Source organism: Cetorhinus maximus, unplaced genomic scaffold, assembly GCF_964194155.1.
Source record: "Cetorhinus maximus unplaced genomic scaffold, sCetMax3.hap1.1 HAP1_SCAFFOLD_1136, whole genome shotgun sequence".
NCBI classification, from domain to species: domain Eukaryota; kingdom Metazoa; phylum Chordata; class Chondrichthyes; order Lamniformes; family Cetorhinidae; genus Cetorhinus; species Cetorhinus maximus.
Genome location: NW_027597078.1, coordinates 57501 through 80000, shown reverse-complemented (window position 1 = coordinate 80000; position 22500 = coordinate 57501). Strand labels below are relative to the sequence as shown.

Sequence of the window (22500 nt, the reverse complement as noted above, 5' to 3'; positions counted from 1 at the left end):
GATTTGAATTCAATGATAATCTGGAATTAAAAGTCTAATGATGACCATGAAACCATTGTTGTAAAAACCCAGATGGTTCACTAATGCCCTCCAGGGAAGGGAATCTGCCCTATATGTAACTACAGGACCACAGCAATGTGGTTGACTCTAAAATGGCCAACAAGCCATTCAGTTGTGACAAGGGAACAAAACTGGACAGGATCAGAATCACACACAGTGCAGAAGAGGCCCTTCGGCCCATCGAGTCTGCACTGACACGTGAGAAACACCTGACCTACCTACCTAATCCCATTGACCAGCACTTGGCCCCATAGCCTTGAATGTTTATGATGTGCCAAGTGCTCATCCAGGTACTTTTTAAAGGATGTGAGGCTAACCCGACTCCACCACCCTCCTAGGCAGCGCATTCCAGACCCTCACCACCCTCTGGGTAAAAAAGGTTTTCCTCACATCCCCCCTAAACCTCCTGCCCCTCACCTTGAACTTATGCCCCCTGGTGACTGACCCTTCAACTAAGGGGAACAGCTGCTCCCTATCCACCCTGTCCATGCCCCTCATAATCTTGTACATCTCGATCAGGTCGCCCCTCAGTCTTCTCTGCTCCAACGGAAACAACCCAAGTCTATCCAACCTCTCTTCATAACTTAAATGTTTCATCCCAGGCAACATCGTGGTGAATCTCCTCTGCACCCCCTCCAGCGCAATCACATCCTTCCTATAATGTGGCGACCAGAACTGCACACAGTATTCCAGCTGTGGCCTCACCAAGGTTCTATACAACTCCAACATGACCTCCCTACCTTTGTAATCTATGCCTCAATTGATAAAGGCAAGTGTCCCAAATGCCTTTTTCACCACCCCACTAACATGCCCCTCCGCCTTCAGAGATCTCTGGACACACACGCCAAGGTCCCTTTGTTCCTGTGAACTTCCTAGTGTCATGCCGTTCATTCAATACGGCCTTGACAGGCTACCCAGCATCGATCTAGGCACCAGAAATGACAACGGAAATCTCAGCAATGTCGACCCTGCAAAAGTCTTCCTTACTAACACCGGCAAGCTAGTGCCAAAATTGGGAGAGCTGTCTCACAGATAACTCAAGCAGCAGTGTGGCCTAACCAAACTCATGGAATCAGGTCTGACAGATAACGTCCCAGACCCTACCGTCAGTGTCCCTGGGTATGTCCTGTCCCACCAGCAGAACCGACCCAGCAGAGGTGGCAACACAGTGCCCTGGGAGTCCTGAAGATTAACTCTGGACCCTATGAAGCCTCACCATCAGGTCAAACATGGGCAAGGAAACCTCCTGCTGATGACCATGTACCGCCCTCCCTCAGTTGATGAATCAGTGCTCCTCTCCATGTTGAACACCACTTGGAGGAAGCACTGAGGGTGGCAAGGGCGCAGAATGTACTTTGGGTGGGGGACTTCAATGTCCAACACCAAGAGTGGCTCGGTAGCACAGCTACTGACCGAGCTGGCCGAGTCCTAGATGACATAACAGCTAGACCGGGTCTGCAGCAGGTGGTGAGGGAACCAACAAGAGGGAAAAACATACTTGACCTCATCCTCACCAACCTGCCTGCCGCAGATGCATCTGTCCATGACAGTATGGGCAGGAGTGACCACCACACAGTCGTTGTGGAGACAAAGTCCCGTCTTCACACTGGGGACACCCTCCATCGTGTTGTGTGGCACTACCACCGTGCTGAATGGGATAGATTTTAAACAGAACCATCAGCTTAAGACTGGGCATCCATGAGGTGCTGTGGGCCATCAGCAGCAGCAGAATTGTACTCGAACACAATCTGTAACCTCATGGCCCGGCATATCCCCCACTCTACCATTACCATCAAGCCAGGGGATCAACCCTGCTTCAATGAACAGTGCAGGAGGGCAGGCCAGGAGCAACACCAGGCACACCTAAAAATGAGATGTCAACCTGGTGAAGCTATAAAACAGGACTACTTGCACGCCAAACAGCATAAAGCAGCAAGTGACAGACAAAACTAAGCGACCCCCATAACCAACAGATCAGATTTAAGCTCTGCAGTCCTGCCACATCCAGTCGTGAATGGTGATGGACAATTAAACAACTCATTGGAGGAGGAGGCTCCACAAATATCCCCATCCTCAATGATGGAGGAGCCCACACAAAGATATAGATGAAGCATTTGCTACAATCTGCAACCAGGAGTGCCGAGTGGATGATCCATCTCAGCCTCCTCCGGAGGTCCCCAGCATCACAGATGCCAGTATTCAACCAATTTGATTCACTCCACGTGATATCAAGAAACAGCTGAAGGCACTGGATACTGCAAAGGCTGTGGGCCCTGACAATATTCCGGCAATAGTTCTGAAGACTTGTGCTCCAGAACTTGCCGCGCCCCTAGCCAAGCTGTTCCAGAACAATTACAATGCTGGCATCCACAGAGCTATGTGTAAAATTGCCCGGGTATGTCCTGTACACAAAAAGCAGGACAATTCCAACCCTGCCAATTACCGTCCCATCAGCCTACCCTCCATCATCAATAAAGTAATGGAAGGGATTATCAACAGTGCTATCAAGCAACACTTGCTTAGCAAGACCCTGCTCACTGACGCCCAGTTTGGGTTCTGCCAGGGCCACTCAGCTCCTGATTTCATTGCAGCCTTGGTCCAAACATGGACAAAAGATCTGACCTCCCTAGGTGAGGTGAGGATGTCTGTCTTTGATATCCAGGCCGCATTTGACAGAGTGTGGCATCAAGGAGCCTTGGCAAAAGTGGAGTCAATGGGACTCAGGGGGAAAACTCTCCTCTGGTTAGTCATAGCTAGCACAAAGGAAGATGGTTGTGGTTGTTGGAGGTCAGTCATCTCAGCTCTGGGACATCACTGCAGGAGTTCCTCAGGGTAGTGTCCTCGGCCCAACCACCTTCAGCTGCTTCATCAATGACCTTCCTTCCATCATAAGGTGAGAAGTGGGGATGTTCGCTGATGATTGCACATTGTTCAGCACCATTCGCGACTCCTCAGATACTGAAGCAGTCCATGTCCAAATGCAGCAAGACCTGGACAATATCCAGGCTTGGGCTGACAAGTGGCAAGTAATATTCGCGCCACACAAGTGCCAGGCAATGACCATCTCCAACAAGAGAGAATCCAACCATCGCCCCTTGACATTCAATGGCATTACTGAACTACCACTATCAACATCCTGATGGTTACCATTGACCAGAAACTGAACTGGACCAGCCATATAAATGCAATGGCTACAAGAGCAGGTCAGAGGCTAGGAATCCTGCAGAGAGTAACTCACCTCCTGATGCCACAAAGCCTATTCGCCATCTACAAGGCACAAGTCAGGAGTGTGATGGAATACTCTCCACTTGCCTGGATGAGTGCAGCTCCCACAACACTCGAGAAGCTCGACACCATCCAGGACAAAGCAGCCCCGCTTGATTGGCACCCCATCCACAAACATTCACTCCCTCCACCACCGACGCACAGTGGCAGCAGTGTGTGTACCATCTACAAGATGCACTGCAGCAACTCGCCAAGGCTCCTTCGACAGCATCTTCCAAACCCACGGCCGCTACTACCTAGAAGGACAAGGGCATCAAAGAAATGGGAACACCACCACCTGGAAGTTCCCCCTCTGAGCCACTCACCGTCCTGACCTGGAAATGTATCGGCCGTTCCTTCACTGTCGCTGGAACTCCCTCCCACCCCTAACTGTGGGTGTACCTACACCACATGGACTGCAGCGGTTTAAGAAATCAGCTGGCGAACACCTTCTCAAGGGGCAATTAGGGATAGGCAATAATACTGGTCTATCGAGCAGCGCCCACATCCTATGAACGAATGAAAAAAAAATCATTAAATACTGCCCTCTTTACCTGGCTACTGTTTTGCATTTACCTGGGAGAGGGAAGAATTGTGGTAATGTGAAATGTATGTTAAAGCCTCCAATTATACCTGACATTCACTTCCCTAACATTCAGTGCAGCGGAATAGCAGTCCTGGCGCACAGAAGTCGGAGAATGTGAATTGATGTTAGTTTACACATGGTCGATTGTGTCAATGAGCAATTATGCCTATTATGCATTTTCCCTGAATTTCGGTTGCATTGCTTTTGGGTTAAATGAAAAGCTGGCGAAATTCATAGTAGGCGTTTCCTGCTGGGAATCAAAACCAAAATGGACCTCAGGTCTTCCCTTTACATTTTATGACTGGCTTCCCCTCACCTCCACGCCTCTCCCCCACCCCCCAACCCCGCAAGCCTCTCTCCAGGCAGTTGAAGCCCTTCTCCTCCTCCTTTATCCAGTACCGTTAAGGAGAGTGAGCAAGGCCACTGGAAACCGACCTGTTCGGGCTCACCGCTCTCCTCCCACTCAACCCAGTGCCCCAGCGATCCCCTATTTGTACTCCTGTCGTGAAACAAAAATTGAACAAAAACGATGTGTAAGACGGCGGGTGGTGGGGGGCGGTGGGGGTGGTGAGACGGTGGGTGGGGGGACCACGGGGGTCGAGGCAGAGGCAGCCCCCAGTTGGACATTGCGCCAGTTGTTTGCACCCATGACCCCAGGGTATTAACCCGGGCCTCCGGATTGTGGGTCCGACGACAACGCTGCAGTGCTGCCTTCTCCCCGTTCCCAATTCAATTGGGAAATGTGGAAGGAAACAGAGAACCTGCACAGCTGCAGCGAAAGTGGTCACACCTCAGCCACACGCCTCGGCCCGTTGAAAGATAGGGAGGGCCTGAACAACCTCGTTCTCTGGCGTCTCATTCCCACGGTGACCTGATTTTCGCCGCCTCCTTGTTTCATCCAATCTCCCTCCCCACCCCCCCACTCCCCGTCTCGTTTTTCGCCTTCAGACCAGCCGACCAAGCCGCACATCCAGCTGTTCCGCACATCTGGCAAGTATTCCATCGGCGAGTACGTGAGCATCAGGTGCACCGCCTCCTCCATCTTCAGCGGGGCCATCTTCCTGCTGCTCAAGGTCGACGGGGAGAGCCCCGTGGCCTACCAGGCCGTGCCAACGGCAGGATTCTCGATGACCTTCTCCATCGCCAACCTCACCTACGCCGACAACGGGTATTACCTCTGCCTCTACCAGCTCAAGAGGTCGGGAAAACTGTACAACTCCTCGGAGAGTGAGCGTGTCAAAGTGACCGTGACAGGTAAGGCTGGTCAACCCTTTCAGGGCTCAGATGACGGGCTGGCAGAAGAGTTTCGGCTCCTCCCCCTGAAGGGAAATAAGAACACGTAGAGAAAGGGGGGAGTGGCAGGTGGAGCAAAAGAGAAGGCCGGGGATAGGTTAGAGGCCCAGGGTAGATTGAATGTTAAAGCTGGCACCGAGCACGGGGCAAAGAAAGCGGTAATGAGAGCATGAAAGGCTAAAGCTTTTGGTCCGGAGTGGATGTTAATAGCAGAATAACGGTCAGCCCTGTCTGAAAGCGAAATAGCAGAATGTGTAAAGAGCTGAATGAAGGTCAGCACTGGTCCAGTGTAGGTGTTAATAGCAGATTAAAGGTCAGCACTGTCTGAAAGCGAAATAGCAGAATGTGTAAAAAGCTGATGAAGGACAGAGCTGGTCCAGAGTAGGTGTTAATAGCAGAATGAAGGTCAGCACTGTCTGAAAGCGAAATAGCAGAATGTGTAAAGAGCTGAATGAAGGCCAGAGCTGGTCCAGAGTAGGTGTTAATAGCAGATTGAAGGTCAGCACTGTCTGAAATGAAAAAAAAAATACTTGAGAACAAGATACGGACTGACACTTTTGAGAAAAAATATCACTTTGTTCAGTGTTTATCTTTGCAATGATACAATTCAGAAAAATAAACACATTATAAAGAGGACAAAGAAAACATCTTTAGTGGGTGCAAGAGGGACACGGGAGATCTCGATCTCTGCCCTGCCATTTGGAAATGGCCCCTGTAAAAGTTGGTTCCGAGGGTTAATTCGAAACCCTCATCAGACATTAGTTGCAACCGTGGAGTTTGCGTTTACTGCGGCTGTCAAGGAGCATGCACTGCACCACACAGGCCAAGCCTGGGGGCAGGAACTCGGAGTGAGTGACGGTACCGAAGTGAGAATGTCACTGAATTGGAAACCTGGGGCCCTGGGATCGAATCCCATCACAGTTGGTGGGTGGTGGAATCTGAATTCGATCAAAATCACTGGCATCTACCTGGCTGAGTGGGAAAGTTGCCCTGTGTACCAAAAGCAGGGTAAATCCAACCTAGCCAATTACCACACCATTGGTCTACCCTCGATTATCAGTGAAGCAATGGAAGGGGCTATCAAGCGGCACTTGCTTAGCAATAACCTGCTCACTGATGCCCAGTTTGGGTTCTGCCAGGGCCACTCAGCTCCTGACCTCGTTACAGCCTTGGTTCAAGCATAGGAGCTGAACTCCTGAGGTGAGGTGAGGGTGACCGCCCTTGACATCAAGGCAGCATTTGACCGAGTGTGGCATCAAGGAGCCCTAGCAAAACTGGAGTCAATAGGAATCACGGGCAAAACTCTCCGCTGGTTGGAGTCATAGCAAGCACAAAGGAAGATGGTTGTGGTGGTTGGAGGTCTGTTATCTCAGCTGCAGGAGTCCCTAAGGGCAGTGTCCTAGGCCCAACCACCTTCAGCTGCTCCATCAATGACCTTCCTTCCATCGTAAGGTCAGAAGTGGGGAATGTTCGCTGATGGTTGCACAATGTTCAGCACCATTCGCGACTCCTCAGATACTGAAGCAGCCCATGTCCAAATGCAGCAAGACCTGAACAGTATCCAGGCTTGGGCTGACAAGGCAAGTGACATTTGTGACACACAGTGACCATCTCCAACAAGAGAGAACCCAACCATCGCCCCTTGATGTTCAATGGCACCCCCCATTATCAACATCCTTGGAGTTCCCACTGACCAGAAACTGAACTGGGATCAGCCAAAAAAATACTGCGACTACAAGAGCAGGTCAGATACTAGGAACCCTGTGGTGAGTAACTCACCCCCTGACTCCCCAAAGCCTGTCCACCATCTACAAGGCACAAGTCAGGAGGGTGATGGAATACTCCCCACTTGCCTGGATGAGTTCAGCTCCCACAACACTCAAGAAGCTGGACATTGTCCTGGAAAAATCAGCCTGCTTTATTGGCCACACATTCACAGTAGCAGCAGTGTGTGTACCATCTACAAGTTGCACTGCAGCAACTCACCAAGGCTCCTTAGGCAGCACCTTCCAAACCCACAATCACTACCACCTATAAAGACAAGAACAGAAGATAGATGTGAACACCTACACCTGGAAATTCCACACCAATTCACTCAACATCCTGACTTGGAAATATATTGGCCGTTCCTTCACTGTCACTGGTCAAAATCCTGGAACTCCCTCCCTAACAGCACTGTGGGTGTACCTACACCACATGGACAAAATCCTGGAACTCCCTCCCTAACAGCACTGTGGGTGTACCTACACCACAGGGACAAAATCCTGGAACTCCCTCCCTAACAGCGCTGTGGGTGTACCTACACCACAGGGACAAAATCCTGGAACTCCCTCCCTAACAGCACTGTGGGTGTACCTACACCACAGGGACAAAATCCTGGAACTCCCTCCCTAACAGCACTGTGGGTGTACCTACACCACAGGGGACAAAATCCTGGAACTCCCTCCCTAACAGCACTGTGGGTGTACCTACACCACATGGACAAAATCCTGGAACTCCCTCCCTAACAGCGCTGTGGGTGTACCTACACCACAGGGACAAAACCCTGGAACTCCCTCCGTAACAGCACTGTGGGTGTACCTACACCACATGGACAAAATCCTGGAACTCCCTCCCTAACAGCACTGTGGGTGTACCTACACCACATGGACAAAATCCTGGAACTCCCTAACAGCACTGTGGGTTTACCTACACCACATGGACAAAATCCTGGAACTCCCTCCCTAACAGCGCTGTGGGTGTACCTACACCACAGGGACTGCAGTGGTTCAAGAAGGCAGCTCACCCACCACCTTCTTAAGGGCATCGAGCGATGGGCAATGAATACTGGCCCAGCCAGAGAAACCCACATCTCGTGAATAAATTTTTAAAAATCAGGAACTTCATGTCTTATTAATGACCGGTGGGGGGGAAATCCATCTAGTTCACCAATCCTCTTTAGGGAAATATATCTTCTGTTCTTTATGTGGTCTAACCTACCTATGACTCCAGACACTCAGCAATATGGTTGGCTCTACACTCCCTGGAACCTGCACCATGTGGATTGTGCGGGTGTACCCACACTACGCGGACTGCAGCGGTTCTAGAAGACAGTTGGCCACCAGCCTCTCCAGGGTCAATTAGAGATGGGCAGTTAATGCTGCACCTTGCCAGCAATGCCCACATCCCACGATTGAATGATACAAGGACCAGCTGTTGGTACACTGCTGCCACTCTCTGCCACCTCCGCAGCATCCACCTTGTTAATTTGACTTGAGGCTAGCAGATTGCCCGCATCAAGTTTCTGACAGTGCGCGTTCATCAAATAATGAGTCTTGCATGACAATTTTGACTGTTCCTCATTGACGATTGTCTCCGCTGAGCATTATGGTAAGTAAAAAGTCAGCTTGGGCAGAATTGCATTGGCAGGCAATTAAACGCATTGCCTCACTGTCCAGTCCCACGTACTGTGTGGGAATGCACTTTGGGAAAGGAAGGACTGGCAAACTGGAGCTCATTTCTCCTTGGTGAAAGAAATAAAGGATGGCTGACCGAGCTGAGGTCTTTAAAACTACGAAAGGCTTTAATAGGGTGGGCGCTCTTCATTAACTGGACCGTTAATGTAAGATAGCTACCGAAAATCCAACCGGGAAGTCGGGATGAACTTCCTTTACCCAAATGATGGTGAGAACACTGAGCTTTGTTGCCTGAGGGAGAGTTCGAGGTGAATCCTACAGATGCATTTGAGGGGAAGCTAAACAAACAGACAAAGGCACTGGGCACACGTTTGCAGTAGACAGGGAGTGAGGCCTGGTGATGTGGGATTTAGGTGGGGAGGCCCGAATGGAGCATAAACACTTGGGCACGATCGAGGCTTGGGTGGGTACCACAGGGGCTTGGCACCTTTGTTGGCACCTTTAGTCGTACTTAAATTTCATTTTTGTTAGTCTTCTTTCAGAGTTTCTCTTTGTTTTCGCAGTTTCCCTTTAAGGGGCTGCCATTTAATTTGCCCCCTTGTTTTATTAATTGAGTTTAATTGTTTTTTTACCCCCGAAAATAGTATAAACACTAGCATGCGCTGCTTTGGTGTTGCATGTATAAAGTTATGAGGGGGCGTATTTAGGGTAGACAGGGACTTTTCCCCTTGATAGAGGGATCAATAATCAGGGAGCATAGATTTAAGGTAAGGGGCAGGAGGTTTAGAGGGGATGTGAGGAAGAATTTTTTTCACCCAGAGGGTGGTGGGAATCTGGAACTCACTGCCTGAAAGGGTGGTAGAGGCAGAAACCCTCATAACATTTAAGAAGTATTTGATTGTGTACTTGTGATGCCTTGGCATATAAGGCTATGGGCCTAGTGCTGGCAAATGGGATTAGAATAGACCATAAGACATAGGAGCTGAAATTAGGCCATTCGGCCCATCGAGTCTGCTCCGCCATTCAATCATGGCTGATAATTTTCTCAACCCCATTCTCCCGCCTTCTCCCCATAACCTTTGATCCCCTTACCAATCAAGAACCTATCTATCTCGCTCTTGAATACACTCAATGACCTGGCCTCCACAGCCTTCTGTGGCAATGAATTCCATAGATTCACCACTCTCTGGCTAAAGAAGTTTCTCCTCATCTCTGTTCTAAAAGGTCTTCCCTTTACTCTGAGGCTGTGCCCTCGGGTCCTAGTCTCTCCTACTAATGGAAACATCTTCCCCACGTCCACTCTATCCAGGCCTTTCATTATTCTGTAAGTTTCAATCAGATCCCCCTCCCTCATCCTTCTAAACTCCATCGAGTATAGACCCAGAGTCCTCAAATGTTCCTCATATGTTAAGCCTTTCATTCCTGGGTTCGTTCTCGTGAACCTCCTCTGGACCCTCTCCAGGTGCCAGCACTAGTTAGGTACTTGTTTGACCGGCGCAGACTAGATGGGCCCAAGGGCCTTTTTCTGTGACTCTATCACTCTATGCCAAATGTGGTGTTATATGGAATCCTCTGCAATCCGCAGAGTTGGCTGTTAGGCTAAGGGTGCCAACGCTGGGGTTCCTCCCCACCCAGTCCCCCCCCGCAATCACCCTACTTCTTCCACACTTCGTGCTGTTTGCCCTCACCCTCGCTTGCAAACCCCTCCGTGGTCTCACCTCCCCCCCATCCCCAATTCTGAAGTCTCCTCCAACCCCACAACCCTTTGATCTGCCCTGCTGTCACCCAGTTCCACCCTCCTCGAGCATCAGCGACAATCATTAGGAAGGCAAATGGGATGCTGGTTCCTTACTGAAAGGGCGGTGGTGGAGAGTGGGGTAGAAATGTAGGGAAGGGCTTGCTACAACGATACAGGGCATTCGTGAGTCTGCGTATCATTAATATCTCCTCACTGAAGGAAGGGTATACTTGTAGCGGAGGCAGTTGAGGTGCATTGTTGGCCTACTGTTAATGCACTAGGCTAATGCAGGTTCAAATCCCTCCCGGAACTCCTCCTGCCTTTTTTACCCGTGTCGGAGGCTACTTAACCCGACACGTCTGTGGACGATGCCAGCTCCCAATGTGGCCCCCTCCTCTGCATTGCCGGGGGAGACTAAACGCAGACTGGGTGCCTGCTTTGCAGAACACCTTCGGTCTGTCCGCAAGCATGACCCAAACCTCCCTGTCGCTTGCCATTTTAACACTCCCACCCTGCTCTCATGCCCACATGTCCGTCCTTGGCCTGCTGCAATGTTCCAGTGAAGCTCAACGCAAACTGGAGGAACAGCACCTCATCTTCCGACCGGGCGCTTTACAGCCCTCCGGACTGAATATTGAGTCCAACAACTTCAGACCACGAACTCTCTCCTCCGTCTCGACCGCACCCTTTTGAAATCCATTTTTTAACGTTGAATTTAAATTTAAATTTATTTTTATGCGTTATTTATTGATTGATTCATTCAGTTTTTTTGATCCTTTACCCCCAGTCACCACACCCCACCCTCCAAAAAGGGCCATCTATCACTTGTTCCTATGTTGTGATCTCACTGAACGCTGACCCTTCTGCTATTCAGACATTCCGCTATTGTACCTTTATGCCACCATCAACACCTTCTTTAGACTTTAACGCTATCATTAACACTCCCTTCGTCTTGTGTCCAGGACATCTTTGTCGATCTCTCCTGAGATCACACCTATAGCCGACCTTCCACCTTGCTCCCCCTGCTCCACCCCCAGTACAAAATGCATCAAGTGTCTACTGCTGTCCAGCTCTGAAGGAGGGCCATACGGAGATGAAATGTTAAGCCTGTTTCTCTCTGCGTAGACGCAGGATGGGTGGGATCGGACCAGCCGCGGTCTACGCACCGCCTCTGTCCTTACGTCCTCTTGCGGCCGATTGAGTTAGCTCAGCAGGAGCTGCGTGGGATGGGCAGAGACGATCTGACTGTGGCCATTTTGGGGAACTTCTCACCCGCCGGGGCCCCCCCCCTTCAGAACCCTTCTGGAAGGGTCCCGCCACTTTGTAGCATCACAGGTGTGCGATACGAACACCAGGGCTAAGGAAATGGTTGGGGGCAAAACGAGTGGGACCTGAGCGACCGCGCCGAACACACAGTGCTTGATATTTAGTGCAGTCAGCGCTATCTAATTCTATGTCAGACAGATGTTCTACCCAGTGAGTTCCTGTTGTGACTTGCCAAGATGATCCCGCTTTCGGTCTAACGATGTTGACACGAACGTATGAATTAGGAGCGGGAGTAGACCACTCGGCCCCTCCAACCTGCTCGTCCATCCAATAAGACCATGCCTGATTTAATTGTAACCTCAACCCCACATTCCTGCCTCTCCCTGATTAGCCCTTCACCCCTCCTTGTTTACCAAGAATCGATCTTGCCTTAAAAATATTCAAAAACTCTACTTCCACCGGCCTTCTGAGGAAGAGGGTGCCAAAGACTCATGAACCCCAGAGAGAAGAAAACATCACAAGTTGCAATGCACTTAATATGACTGGACTGATAAAGTTCAGCTTCGTAAATGTGCAATGGATGTAAGAAATATCAAATGGAGTTTTGAGGCAGAGTCTTTGAATGTTTTTAAGGCCGAGGTAGATCAATTCTTTGATTAACAAGGGGGGGGTGAAAGGTTATCGGAGGGGTGGGGGAGGCCGGAATGTGGGGTCGAGGTTACAGTCAGATCGGGCATGATCTAATTGAATGGGGGAGCAGAGTCGAGGAGCCGAATGGCCTACCCCAGTTCCTCATTCGTATATTTGTATGCTGTTCAGTTTTGGCATCTAAGTTCCGAAGAAGAGTCATATTGGACTCAAAACGTTAACTCTTTGTCTCTCTTCACAGATGCTCCCAGACCTGCTGAGTTTTTACGACACTTTCTGTTATTTTTATCTAGAACTCCGAACGTGGTTTTATGTTACAACGTAAGAGGTGACGCCTGAGCCTTTGGCCAGAGTTGTCCTCACTGGAGTTTAGAAGAATAAGAGGCGTCTTGATGGATGCATATAGGACCCTCAGGGGATTTGACAGGGTGGATGTGGAGAGGATGTTTCCCCTTGTGGGAGAATCTAAACCTAGACATAGAATCTAGACCTTAGGTCACCACATTATAGGAAGGATGTGATGGCACTGGAGGGGGTGCAGAGGAGATTCACCAGGATGTGACCTGGGATGAAACATTTGAGTTATGAGGAGAGGTTGGATAGACTTGGGTTGTTTTCGTTGGAGCGGAGAAGACTGAGGGGTGACCTGATCGAGATGTACAAGATTATGAGGGGCATGGACAGGGTGGATAGGGAGCAGCTGTTCCCCTTAGTTGAAAGGTCAGTCACAGGTGGACATAAGGTCAAGGTGAGGGGCAGGAGGTTTGGGGGGTGGGTGTGAGGAAAAACTTTTTTTACCCAGAGGGTGGTGAGGGTCTGGAATGCGCTGCCTGGGAGGGTGGTGGAGGCGGGTTAGCCTCACATCCTTTAAAAAGCACCTGGATGAACACTTGACACGTCATGACATTCAAGGCGATGGGGCCAAGCGCTGGTCAATGGGATTAGGTAGGTAGGTCAGGCGTTTCTCACAGTGTCGGTGCAGACTCGATGGGCCGAAGGGCCTCTTCTGCACTGTGTGTGTGATTCTGTGATAGACGTCACTGTTTGTAAATATGGGTTCGTCCATTTAAATGGAGACGAGGAGAATTTCCTTCTCTCAAAGGTTGGTGAGCCTTTGGAAATCTCTTCCCCAAAAGGCGTTGGGAACAGGGTCTTTAAACATGTTTAAGGCCGAGCGTGATAGATTCTGGTTAAGCAAGGTGGGGGTGGGTGAAAGGTTATTGGGGGGGTCGGCCGGAATGTGGGGCTGAGGTTACAATCAGATTGGCCGTCAGCTTATTGAATGGCGGGGCAGGCTCGAGGGGCCGAGTGGCCTCCTCCTGTTCCTGCTTCATATGTTCGGACAGCGTGGGATTGAAACAGGTAACCTTTGCTCTGTATATTTCTGAATGGGGAGGAAACTCATCCTGGCTAAGAATGGAGAACAGGCCGTGTTGCATTCGTTGCTTGGTCCAATCCCCCGCCCGGTCGCCGTCCAATCAACATGCCCGCGGAGCTGAAATCGAGCGGGATTTAGAATAGGCGATGTAAAGGTGACCCGGGGCGAATTTCTAGATCCAATGATGCCCCCCTCCACCCAACCCCGGCCAAAACGGTTTGACCCGGGCCTCTGGAGCAAAGCGATTCACCCGTGATCACTCTCTCTTTCTTTCCCCCGCCTCAGATGTCCTGTTGCGGCCCTCGATTTCGGTGTTGCGGACGTCCGGCATGTTCGTCCAAGGCGAGGCCGTCAACTTCCGCTGCTCGTCGGCCAGCGTCTTCGCGGTGATCACCTTCTACCTCTACAAAGTGGGCGAGTCGGGACCGGTGGCCTCGGTGGGGCCGACGTCAGCCTCCAGCGCCATCCTGACCATCCACAACATCAGCATGCACCAGGAAGGCTACTTCACTTGCATGTTCAAAGTGCTGATCAACCACAAGATGCACTCGTCCACTCACAGTGACCGGGTCCAGGTCGCCATCACAAGTGAGTCGCCGATTTTCACCCCCCCCACCCCCGCTTTCTGGTTTCGAGGTCGCTCCACATGAGTGACTGAGGCAAAGAGGCAGAGGGCAACGTATCTAAAAGTAAAAATAAAAAACTGCGGATGCTGGAAATCCAAAACAGAAACAGAAACACCTGGAAAAACTCAGCAGGTCTGGCAGCATCGGTGGAGAGGGGAGCACAGTTGACGTTTCGAGTCCTCGTGACCCTTCAACAGAACTAAGTAAAATTAGGAAAGGGGTGAAATATAAGCTGGTTTAAGGTGGGGGGTTTGTTGGGACAAATAGCCAGTGATAGGTGGCGATAACCAAAATCTGTCACAGATAAAAGCGCAAAGAGGTGTTGAAGGTGGTGATATTATCTAAAGGAATGTGCTAATTAAGAGTAGCAGACAGGACAGATAAGGTGCAGATGGCTCTAGTGGGGGGTGGGGAATACTAAAAGGTAGAAATAAACAATGGTGGAAATACATTTAAAAATACTGGAAATAGGTGGGAAAAGAAAAAATCTGTATAAATTATTGGGCTGAATATTGAGTTCAACAATTTTAGATCTTGAACTCTCTCCTCCATCCCCACCCACTTCCCGTTTCTTCCCCCTCCTTTTTGTTTTTTCCAATAATTTATATAGATTTGTCTTTTCCCACCTATTTCCATTATTTTTAAATGTATTTGCACCCATTGTTTATCTCTACCTTTTAGTATTCCCCCACCCCCCACTAGAGCCATCTGCACCTTATCTGCCCTGTCTGCTACTCTTAATTAGCACATTCCTTTAGATAATATCACCACCTTCAACACCTCTTTGTTCTTTTGTCTGTGACAGATTTTGGTTATCTCCACCTATCACTGGTTGCTTGTCCCAACAAACTCCCCCACCCCCCAAACCCTCCTTAAACCAGCTTATATTTCACCCCTTTCCTAAGTTTACTTAGTTCTGTTGAAGGGTCATGAGGACTCGAAACGTCAACTGTGCTCTTCTCCGCCGATGCTGCCGGACCTGCCAAGTTTTTCCAGGTATTTCTGTTTCTGTTTCAGCGATGGATCTGAGTTTGCTGATGAGGCCAAGCTAGGGTGGGAAGGTAAGCTGCGGGGAGGAGACTGAGAGGCTGCAAGTCGGGCGAGTGGGCAAAAGGTGACTGATGGGAATGTAACGCAGCGGAGTGCAAGGCTGTTTACTTTGGCCGTGAGACTGAAAGAAAACAGAAATTTTTTCTTTATCTAAAAAGGTGAGGGAATTGTAAGTGTCGATGATCAAAGGGTGTGTTTGTAGAAGGAACGCGGAAAGTTAGCATGCAGGCGTAGCAAGTAAGGAGGAAGGCAAATGGCATGTTGGCCTTTATTGCAATGGGATTGGAGTACAAGAATGAAGAAGCCTTGCTACTGTTGTGCAGGTTTTTTGGTGAGACCCCATCTGGAATATGGTGCGCAGTTCTGGTCTCCATGTTAAATGAAGGATGTACTTGCACTGGAGCTGGTGCAGTGAAGGGTTCACTAAATTGGTCCCTGGGATGAGAGGCTGAGTAAATTGGGTTTATATTAGAACCATAGAACCATAGAACACTACAGCACAGAAAAACAGGCCATTCGACCCTTCTAGTCTGTGCCGAAATATTATTCCGCTAGTCCCATTGACCTGCACCCAGTCCATAAGCCTCCAGACCTCTCCCATCCATGTATCTATCCAATTTATTCTTAAAACTTAAGAGTGAGCCCGCATTTACCACGTCAGATGGTAGCTCGTTCCACACTCTCACCACTCTCTGAGTGAAGAAGTTCCCCCTAAACCTTTCCCCTTTCACCCTAAAGACATGTCCTCTCGTGTTTATTTCTCCTAATCTAAGTGGAAAGAGCCTACTCGCATTTACTCTGTCTATACCCCTCACCATTTTGTAAACTTCTATCAAATCTCCCCTCATCCTTCTACGCTCCAAGGAATAAAGTCCTAACCTGTTTAATCTTTCCCTGTAACTCAACTCCTGAAGACCCGGCAACATCCTAGTAAATCTTCTCCGCACTCTCTCAATCTTACTGATATCCTTCCTGTAGTTAGGCGACCAAAACTGCACACAATACTCCAAAGTTGGCCTCACCAATGTCTTATACAACCTCACCATAACATCCCAACTCCTATACTCAATACTTTGATTTATGAAGGCCAGTGTGCCAAAAGCATTCTTTACAACCTTGTCTACCTGTGATGCCACTTTCCGGGAATTATGTATCTGAACTCCCAGATCCCTTTGTTCCTCCGCACTCCTCAGTGCCCTACCATTTACTGTGTATGTCCTACCTTGGTTTGTCCTTCCAAAATGTAACACCTCACACTTTTCCGCATTAAATTCCATCTGCCATTTTCTGGCCCATTTTTCCAGTTGGTCCAGATCCCTCTGGAGATATTCTCTGGAGTTTAGAAGAATGGGAGGCGATCTCATTGAGACCTGCAGGATTGTGAAGGGGTTTCCCAGTGTGGGCGCCGAGGGGTCGATTCCGCTGGTCGGGGGGAATCTAAAACACGGGGGCACAATGTCGGGATAAGGGGGACGATCATTTAGGACTGAGATGAGAAGGAATGCCTTCACTCGAAGGGTTGGGAATCTAGCCCAGAGGATTGTGAATGCTCCATCGTTGAGGGCCGGGATGGACAGATTTTTGGCCTCTCCGTTAATGGTGGGATATGGGGAGCGAGCAGGAAAATGGAGTGGAATCCCAAGTTTAGCTGTGAGCACATTGAATGGCAGAGCAGGCTCGATGGGCCGAATGGTCTACTCCAATCCCTGTTTCTTATGCCCTTGCGTCCCCCTGAAATAGATACTTAAACGTGCATACGTCACACGATGGTCACCGTAGCCTTAGGGAAACAAGGGAGATTTACCACAATGGTAGCCTCTGTATGGGAATCTAGTTGTGTGGAGCCACTGGGGGTTGCTTTAGACCAGGGAACGTTCAACTAAGGTTGGTAGCTTGGCGCCAAGAATGAGCAACATGAAAGAGAATAGAGAACTCATGCATGTTCTCCTCAGAACAAAGAAGGTTATGTGGAGATTTCATTGCGTTGATCAAAATTATCAGGGGCTTTAATAGACTAGGGGTGGGGGTAGGCGTGAAAGTGTGGGGGCGGAAGGTGGGACAGGTTTCCTGGCCAATAACAAAAGGATACACAGTTAAGATAAGATAATTGAGGTTTAGATGCAGGTTCAGAAGTCAGGAGTCAAGTTCATGGTGCAGCTCATTTATACATGCTAGAAGCAATGTACATTTATACTCAGGGACCCGGTCGCTTCAGACAAAAGAAATATGGTCAAACCTTATGCCTTTGGTTGAAGCCGGGAGCCTGGGGAGCCTACAGTGCTCCGTTGCTGTCTCCATGGCAACGCGTCGAACAACCCGATTCAGCCGGCCCGCCAAACGGCACCCGTTTGTCCCGTCGCCAACATCGCAGTGACGCTTGGAGACTTGGCGCTCGGGTGTTTTCCCTGATGAGCGTCAGGCGTGAATCTTTGACGAGGCTGTCTCTCGTTTCGGCGTCAGTCCTGTTCTGCGCTGCGAGCGACTGAGACATACGATAAACGTCAGATAAGGCGAGATGCAACAATGGGGCAGGCGCTCGTGTAGTTACAAGCCACGATATTTGAAGACATCCATGTGTTCCTCCTCGTGAGGTGATGTTGAGCCCCTCCTACATTCGCTCATACACTCCTGCCTTATAGACCTTGCAATTCTTTATTCTTAAGAGGGCAACAAACTTACGAGGATATATACATTTTAAAAAGGTATTCATAAAATTTACAACATACGTTTGCAGAAAACAGCTTAGCGTCTGATACAAAGGGTTCCCTGAAGACTTTGAAGATGAGATTCAATTCTCTTAGATACTGCCGAATCTCAGACATGTACATCTTCTCTCAATCATAGTAAGTTTGTTCGTCAGTGGTAATGGCTTCCTCTTCCATGACACCCAAACCTTCCTCATCTTGATGGAACATATCCATTAGTACCTTATTGGCACACATGGCCCCTTTAATGTCTTGTTGGGTGATTTCGTAGTGTCGTATGTTTCGTACACCTCTCATGCTTTGCAAGATGGTGGTTCTGCTTGCAGAGGTGCAGGATTATATTCTGCATGGCCCTACCTCCTCCCTGAGCTTAACTCACCACCACCCCACCTCCCCCCACCAACACCAATCGCCCCCCTCCCCCACCACCTTCCCACTGTAGAAATCAGGATTCTGGCTCCCCAGGAAGGGGCAACCTTGTCCGTCAATGCACAGCGGGGGTAAGAGATGCCAAAAGATTGGGTTGACTTGCGTTCAGGCCTTGCGTTCACAAGAGTTGCCTCCCTTTTATCTTTCAGGCAAGGCAGAACGACCCACGATATCCAGGAACACCGAGTTTCATCTGTACCCCCAGGGGCAGCTACTCACCCTGCTCTGCACAGCCCCGAAAGCCTACCGGACCCGCAATTTCCAGCTGTACCAGAATGGGCTGGAGATAAGCACCAGGTTGACCGTGCGCGACTCAGTTGCGGAGTTCACCATGGTGAACACGACGATGGCCAATCAGGGAGACTACACTTGCGCGTACCGGACAACCATCGCCGGGCGGGAGTACAACTCCACCCAGAGTGAATCCCTCGCGATCGCTATTTCAGGTAGGCAGCCGAAGTCCTGCGCAAAGAAAATCGAGACTCGAAACGAGCACATCCCACATGGTGACAGCGTCGGGCCGATCGGTGTCAATCTGCTCTCGAACAACGATCCAATTTTTCATTGAAGAGCAAAAAAGAATTGCGGACGCTGGAAATCCGAAACAAAAACAAAAACAAAAAAATAACCTGGAAAAGCTCAGCAGGTCTGGCAGCATCGGCGGAGAGGGAGCACCGCTGACGTTTCGAGTCCTCACGACCCTTCAACAGAACTAAGTAAAAATAGAAGAGAGGTGAAATATAAGCTGGTTTAAGGCGGGGGGGGAGGGTGGGACAGGTAGAGCTGGATAGAGGGCCAGTGATAGGTGGAGATAACCAAAAGATGTCACAGACAAAAGGACAAAGAGGTGTTGAAGGTGGGGATATTATCTAAGGAATGTGCTAATTAAGGGTAGAAAGCAGGACGAGCAAGGTGCAGAGAGCCCTAGTGGGGGTGGGGGTGGGGTGCAGGAATCGATAAAGGCTAATTGTTTTATCTCTACCTTTTAGCCTATTTTGATTCCTTCACCCCACCCCGTCCCCGCTAGGGCTATCTGCACCTTGCCCGTCCTGCTTTCTACCCTTAATTAGCACATTCCTTAGATAATATCCCCACCTTCAACACCTCTTTGTCCTTTTGTCTGTGACATCTTTTGGTTATCTCCACCTATCACTGGCCCTCTATCCAGCTCTACCTGTCCCACCCTCCCCCCCCGCCTTAAACCAGCTTATATTTCACATCTCATCTATTTTTACTTAGTTCTGTTGAAGGGTCATTCGGACTTGCTCCTCTCCGCCGATGCTGCCAGACCTGCTGAGTTTTTCCAGGTATTTTTGTTTTTATTTTTGTTTCGAATTGGAATCGGATTGGATTGGAGGACATTTTGAAAAATGCAGCCCCTTGATATGAAGTTAGCAGGATCGGTGTCCAATAAATGAGCAATTTCAGACTTTGGATACGTGTAGAGAGTAGCCAATATCATATCTGACCATGCACATCTTCCCCTTCGATTAAACAATATTAAACAGAGGACCCAATTCTAAAAGGGGTACCAGGGTCAGAGGGACCTAAAATACATCATTGAAGACGGCAAGGGCAGGTTAAGAAAATCTCTTGTAAAGCATAGAGCACCCTAAGCTTTATTATTAGAGTACAGGAGCAAGGAGGTGATGTTGAATTTGCATCAGACACTAGTTCAGCCTCAGCTGGGGTATTGCGTCCAGTTCTGAGTACCGCTCTTTAGGAAGGTTGTGAAGGCTTTGGAGAGTGCAGAGAAGATTCACGGGAATGGTTCCCGGGATGAGGGACTTGGGTGACGTGGATATATTGGGGAAGGTGGGACTGTCTTCCTTGGAGAAGAGAAGATTGCCAGGAGATTCGATAGGGGTGCTCAAAATCGCGAGGGGGCCTGGACAGGGTAGAAGAGGGTGAACCTGTTCCCATTGGTCGTGGCGGTGGGGGGGAGAGGAGATCAAGAAGGAGAGGGCACGGATTGAAGGGGATCCGGCGGAAGAAGCAACAGCGACCTGGGGAGAAACAGCCTCAGGCATTGGGAGGGGTTCCGGATCTGGAACGCGCTGCCTGAGAAGGCCCAGGGGAGGCAGGTTCAATCGAGGCTTTGAAAAGGGAAGGAAACTGTGGTCTGAAAGCGAAGTGTGTGCAGGGTTACAGGGAGAAGGCAGAGGTGGGGCGGGGTGGGGCGGGGTGGGTGGTGAGTTGCTCGGTTGAAGAGCCAGTACAGACAGGATGTGCCGAATAGCCTCCTTCCATGCTGTGATCATCCTGTAATTCTGCTTGACCCTGCAGCTGAGCTCAGCCAAACAGGGACTTGGAAATGTGGATGGTACAATAGTGGTGGCTTGTATTAGGTAGACAGTAGCTGCCCAACATTCAGCTCGATTTACATCAATGAAATTGTACAGTGGACGGTAAGACGCTGGTAATATCCGCTCCTTTCTCCAGGCGGGGACTATACCAGGCGCCAGTAGCACGATCACCTGTTACTTTGCTCCAGCCACAAGATGAATATGCCAGGATTTTGACCCCGTGACAGTGAAGAAACGGCCGATATATTACCAAGTCAGGATAGCGAGCGACTCGGAGGGGAACTTCCAGGTGTGAGGCTGACAGGGTTAATTCTTCGAGAAGTTGCTATCAGTTGAATAGGTCAGAGGCTGGGAATCCTGCGGCGGAGAGTAACTCAACCTCCTGACTCCCCCAAAGCCTGTCCACCATCGACAAGGCACAAGTCAGGAATGTGATGGAATACTCCCCACTTGCCTGGATGAGTGCAGCTCCCACAACACTCGAGAAGCTCGACACCGTCCAGGGAAAAGCAGCCTCGCTTGATCGGCACCCCATCCACAAACATTCACTCCCTCCACCACCGACGCACAGTAGCAGCAGTGTGTGTACCATCTACAAGATGCACTGCAGGAACTCACCAAGGCTCCTTCCACAGCACCTTCCAAACCCACAACCACTACCGTCTAAAAGGACAAGGGAAAAGATAGATGGGAACACCACCACCTGGAAGTTCCCCTCCCAGTCACTCACCATCCTGACTTGGAAATATATCGGCCGTTCCTTCAGTGTCACTGGGTCAAAATCCTGGAACTCCCTCCCTAACAGCACTGTGGGTGTACCTACACCACAGGGACAAAATCCTGGAACTCCCTCCCTAACAGCACTGTGGGTGTACCTACACCACAGGGACAAATTCCTGGAACTCCCTCCCTAACAGCACTGTGGGTGTACCTACACCACAGGGAACTGCAGAGGCTCAAGAAGGCGGCTCACCACCGCCTTCTCAAGGGGCCAAAAGGGATGGGCAATAAATGCTGGCGTCAGCTTGTGATGCTCACACCCCATGAATGAATTAAGATAAAAAAACCACCTTCTCGAGGGCAATTAGGGATGGGCAATAAATGCTGGCCTAACCAGCGATGCCAACAGCCCACGAATGAATTTTTTAAAAAAACCTTTGTAAGGGGGCAATTAGGGATGGATAATAAAAGCTGGCCTAGGTAGAGACCCTCACATCGCATCAAAGAATAACTAAGGAAGCTTCTGATGGGCAATTAGGGATGGATAATAAATGCTGACCTAGCAAGCTGTTCACAGGCTAGGGATATAACTGTATTACAGAGGGTGCAGAGGAGATTTGGAAGAATGTTGGCAGGACTGGGAAATTGTAGCTAAGCAGAGAGATTGGGCAGGGTGAGGTTGTTCTGCCTGGAGCAGAGGAGTAGGAAAGGAGATTTGATTGAGATGTACAAAATTGTGAGGGGCCCGGGCGGAGGGCATACTAACTTCAGCAGGGAGGTCAGTGCCCAGGGGGTGTAGAATTACAGCGCTTGGTATTAATGGCGAGAGAGGAGATGAGGTAAAAGTCTTTCAACCCAAGAGGGTCGCAGGGTCCGGGTGAGCAAATGCTAAGGTTAACTTGCAGGTTGAGTCGGTAGTTAGGAAGGCAAATGCAACGTTGGCATTTATTTGGAGAGGACTAGAATATAAAAGCAGGGATGTGCTGCAGAGGCTTTATAAGGCTCTGGTCAGACCACAATTAGAATATTGTGAGCA

General features: G+C 49.7%; 1 protein-coding gene across 1 annotated transcript in view; it reads left to right on the top strand.

The window, feature by feature from the left end:
- LOC144675738 (scavenger receptor cysteine-rich domain-containing protein DMBT1-like) overlaps window positions 1-22500 on the top strand; it is a 59665-nt gene that overhangs the window by 18357 nt on the left and 18808 nt on the right. Inside the window, exons 6-8 of the mRNA XM_078536357.1 lie at window positions 4859-5164; window positions 13914-14216; window positions 18588-18884. Coding sequence (XP_078392483.1) covers window positions 4859-5164; window positions 13914-14216; window positions 18588-18884 — 906 coding nt within the window. The remainder of the gene's footprint in view (window positions 1-4858; window positions 5165-13913; window positions 14217-18587; window positions 18885-22500) is intronic.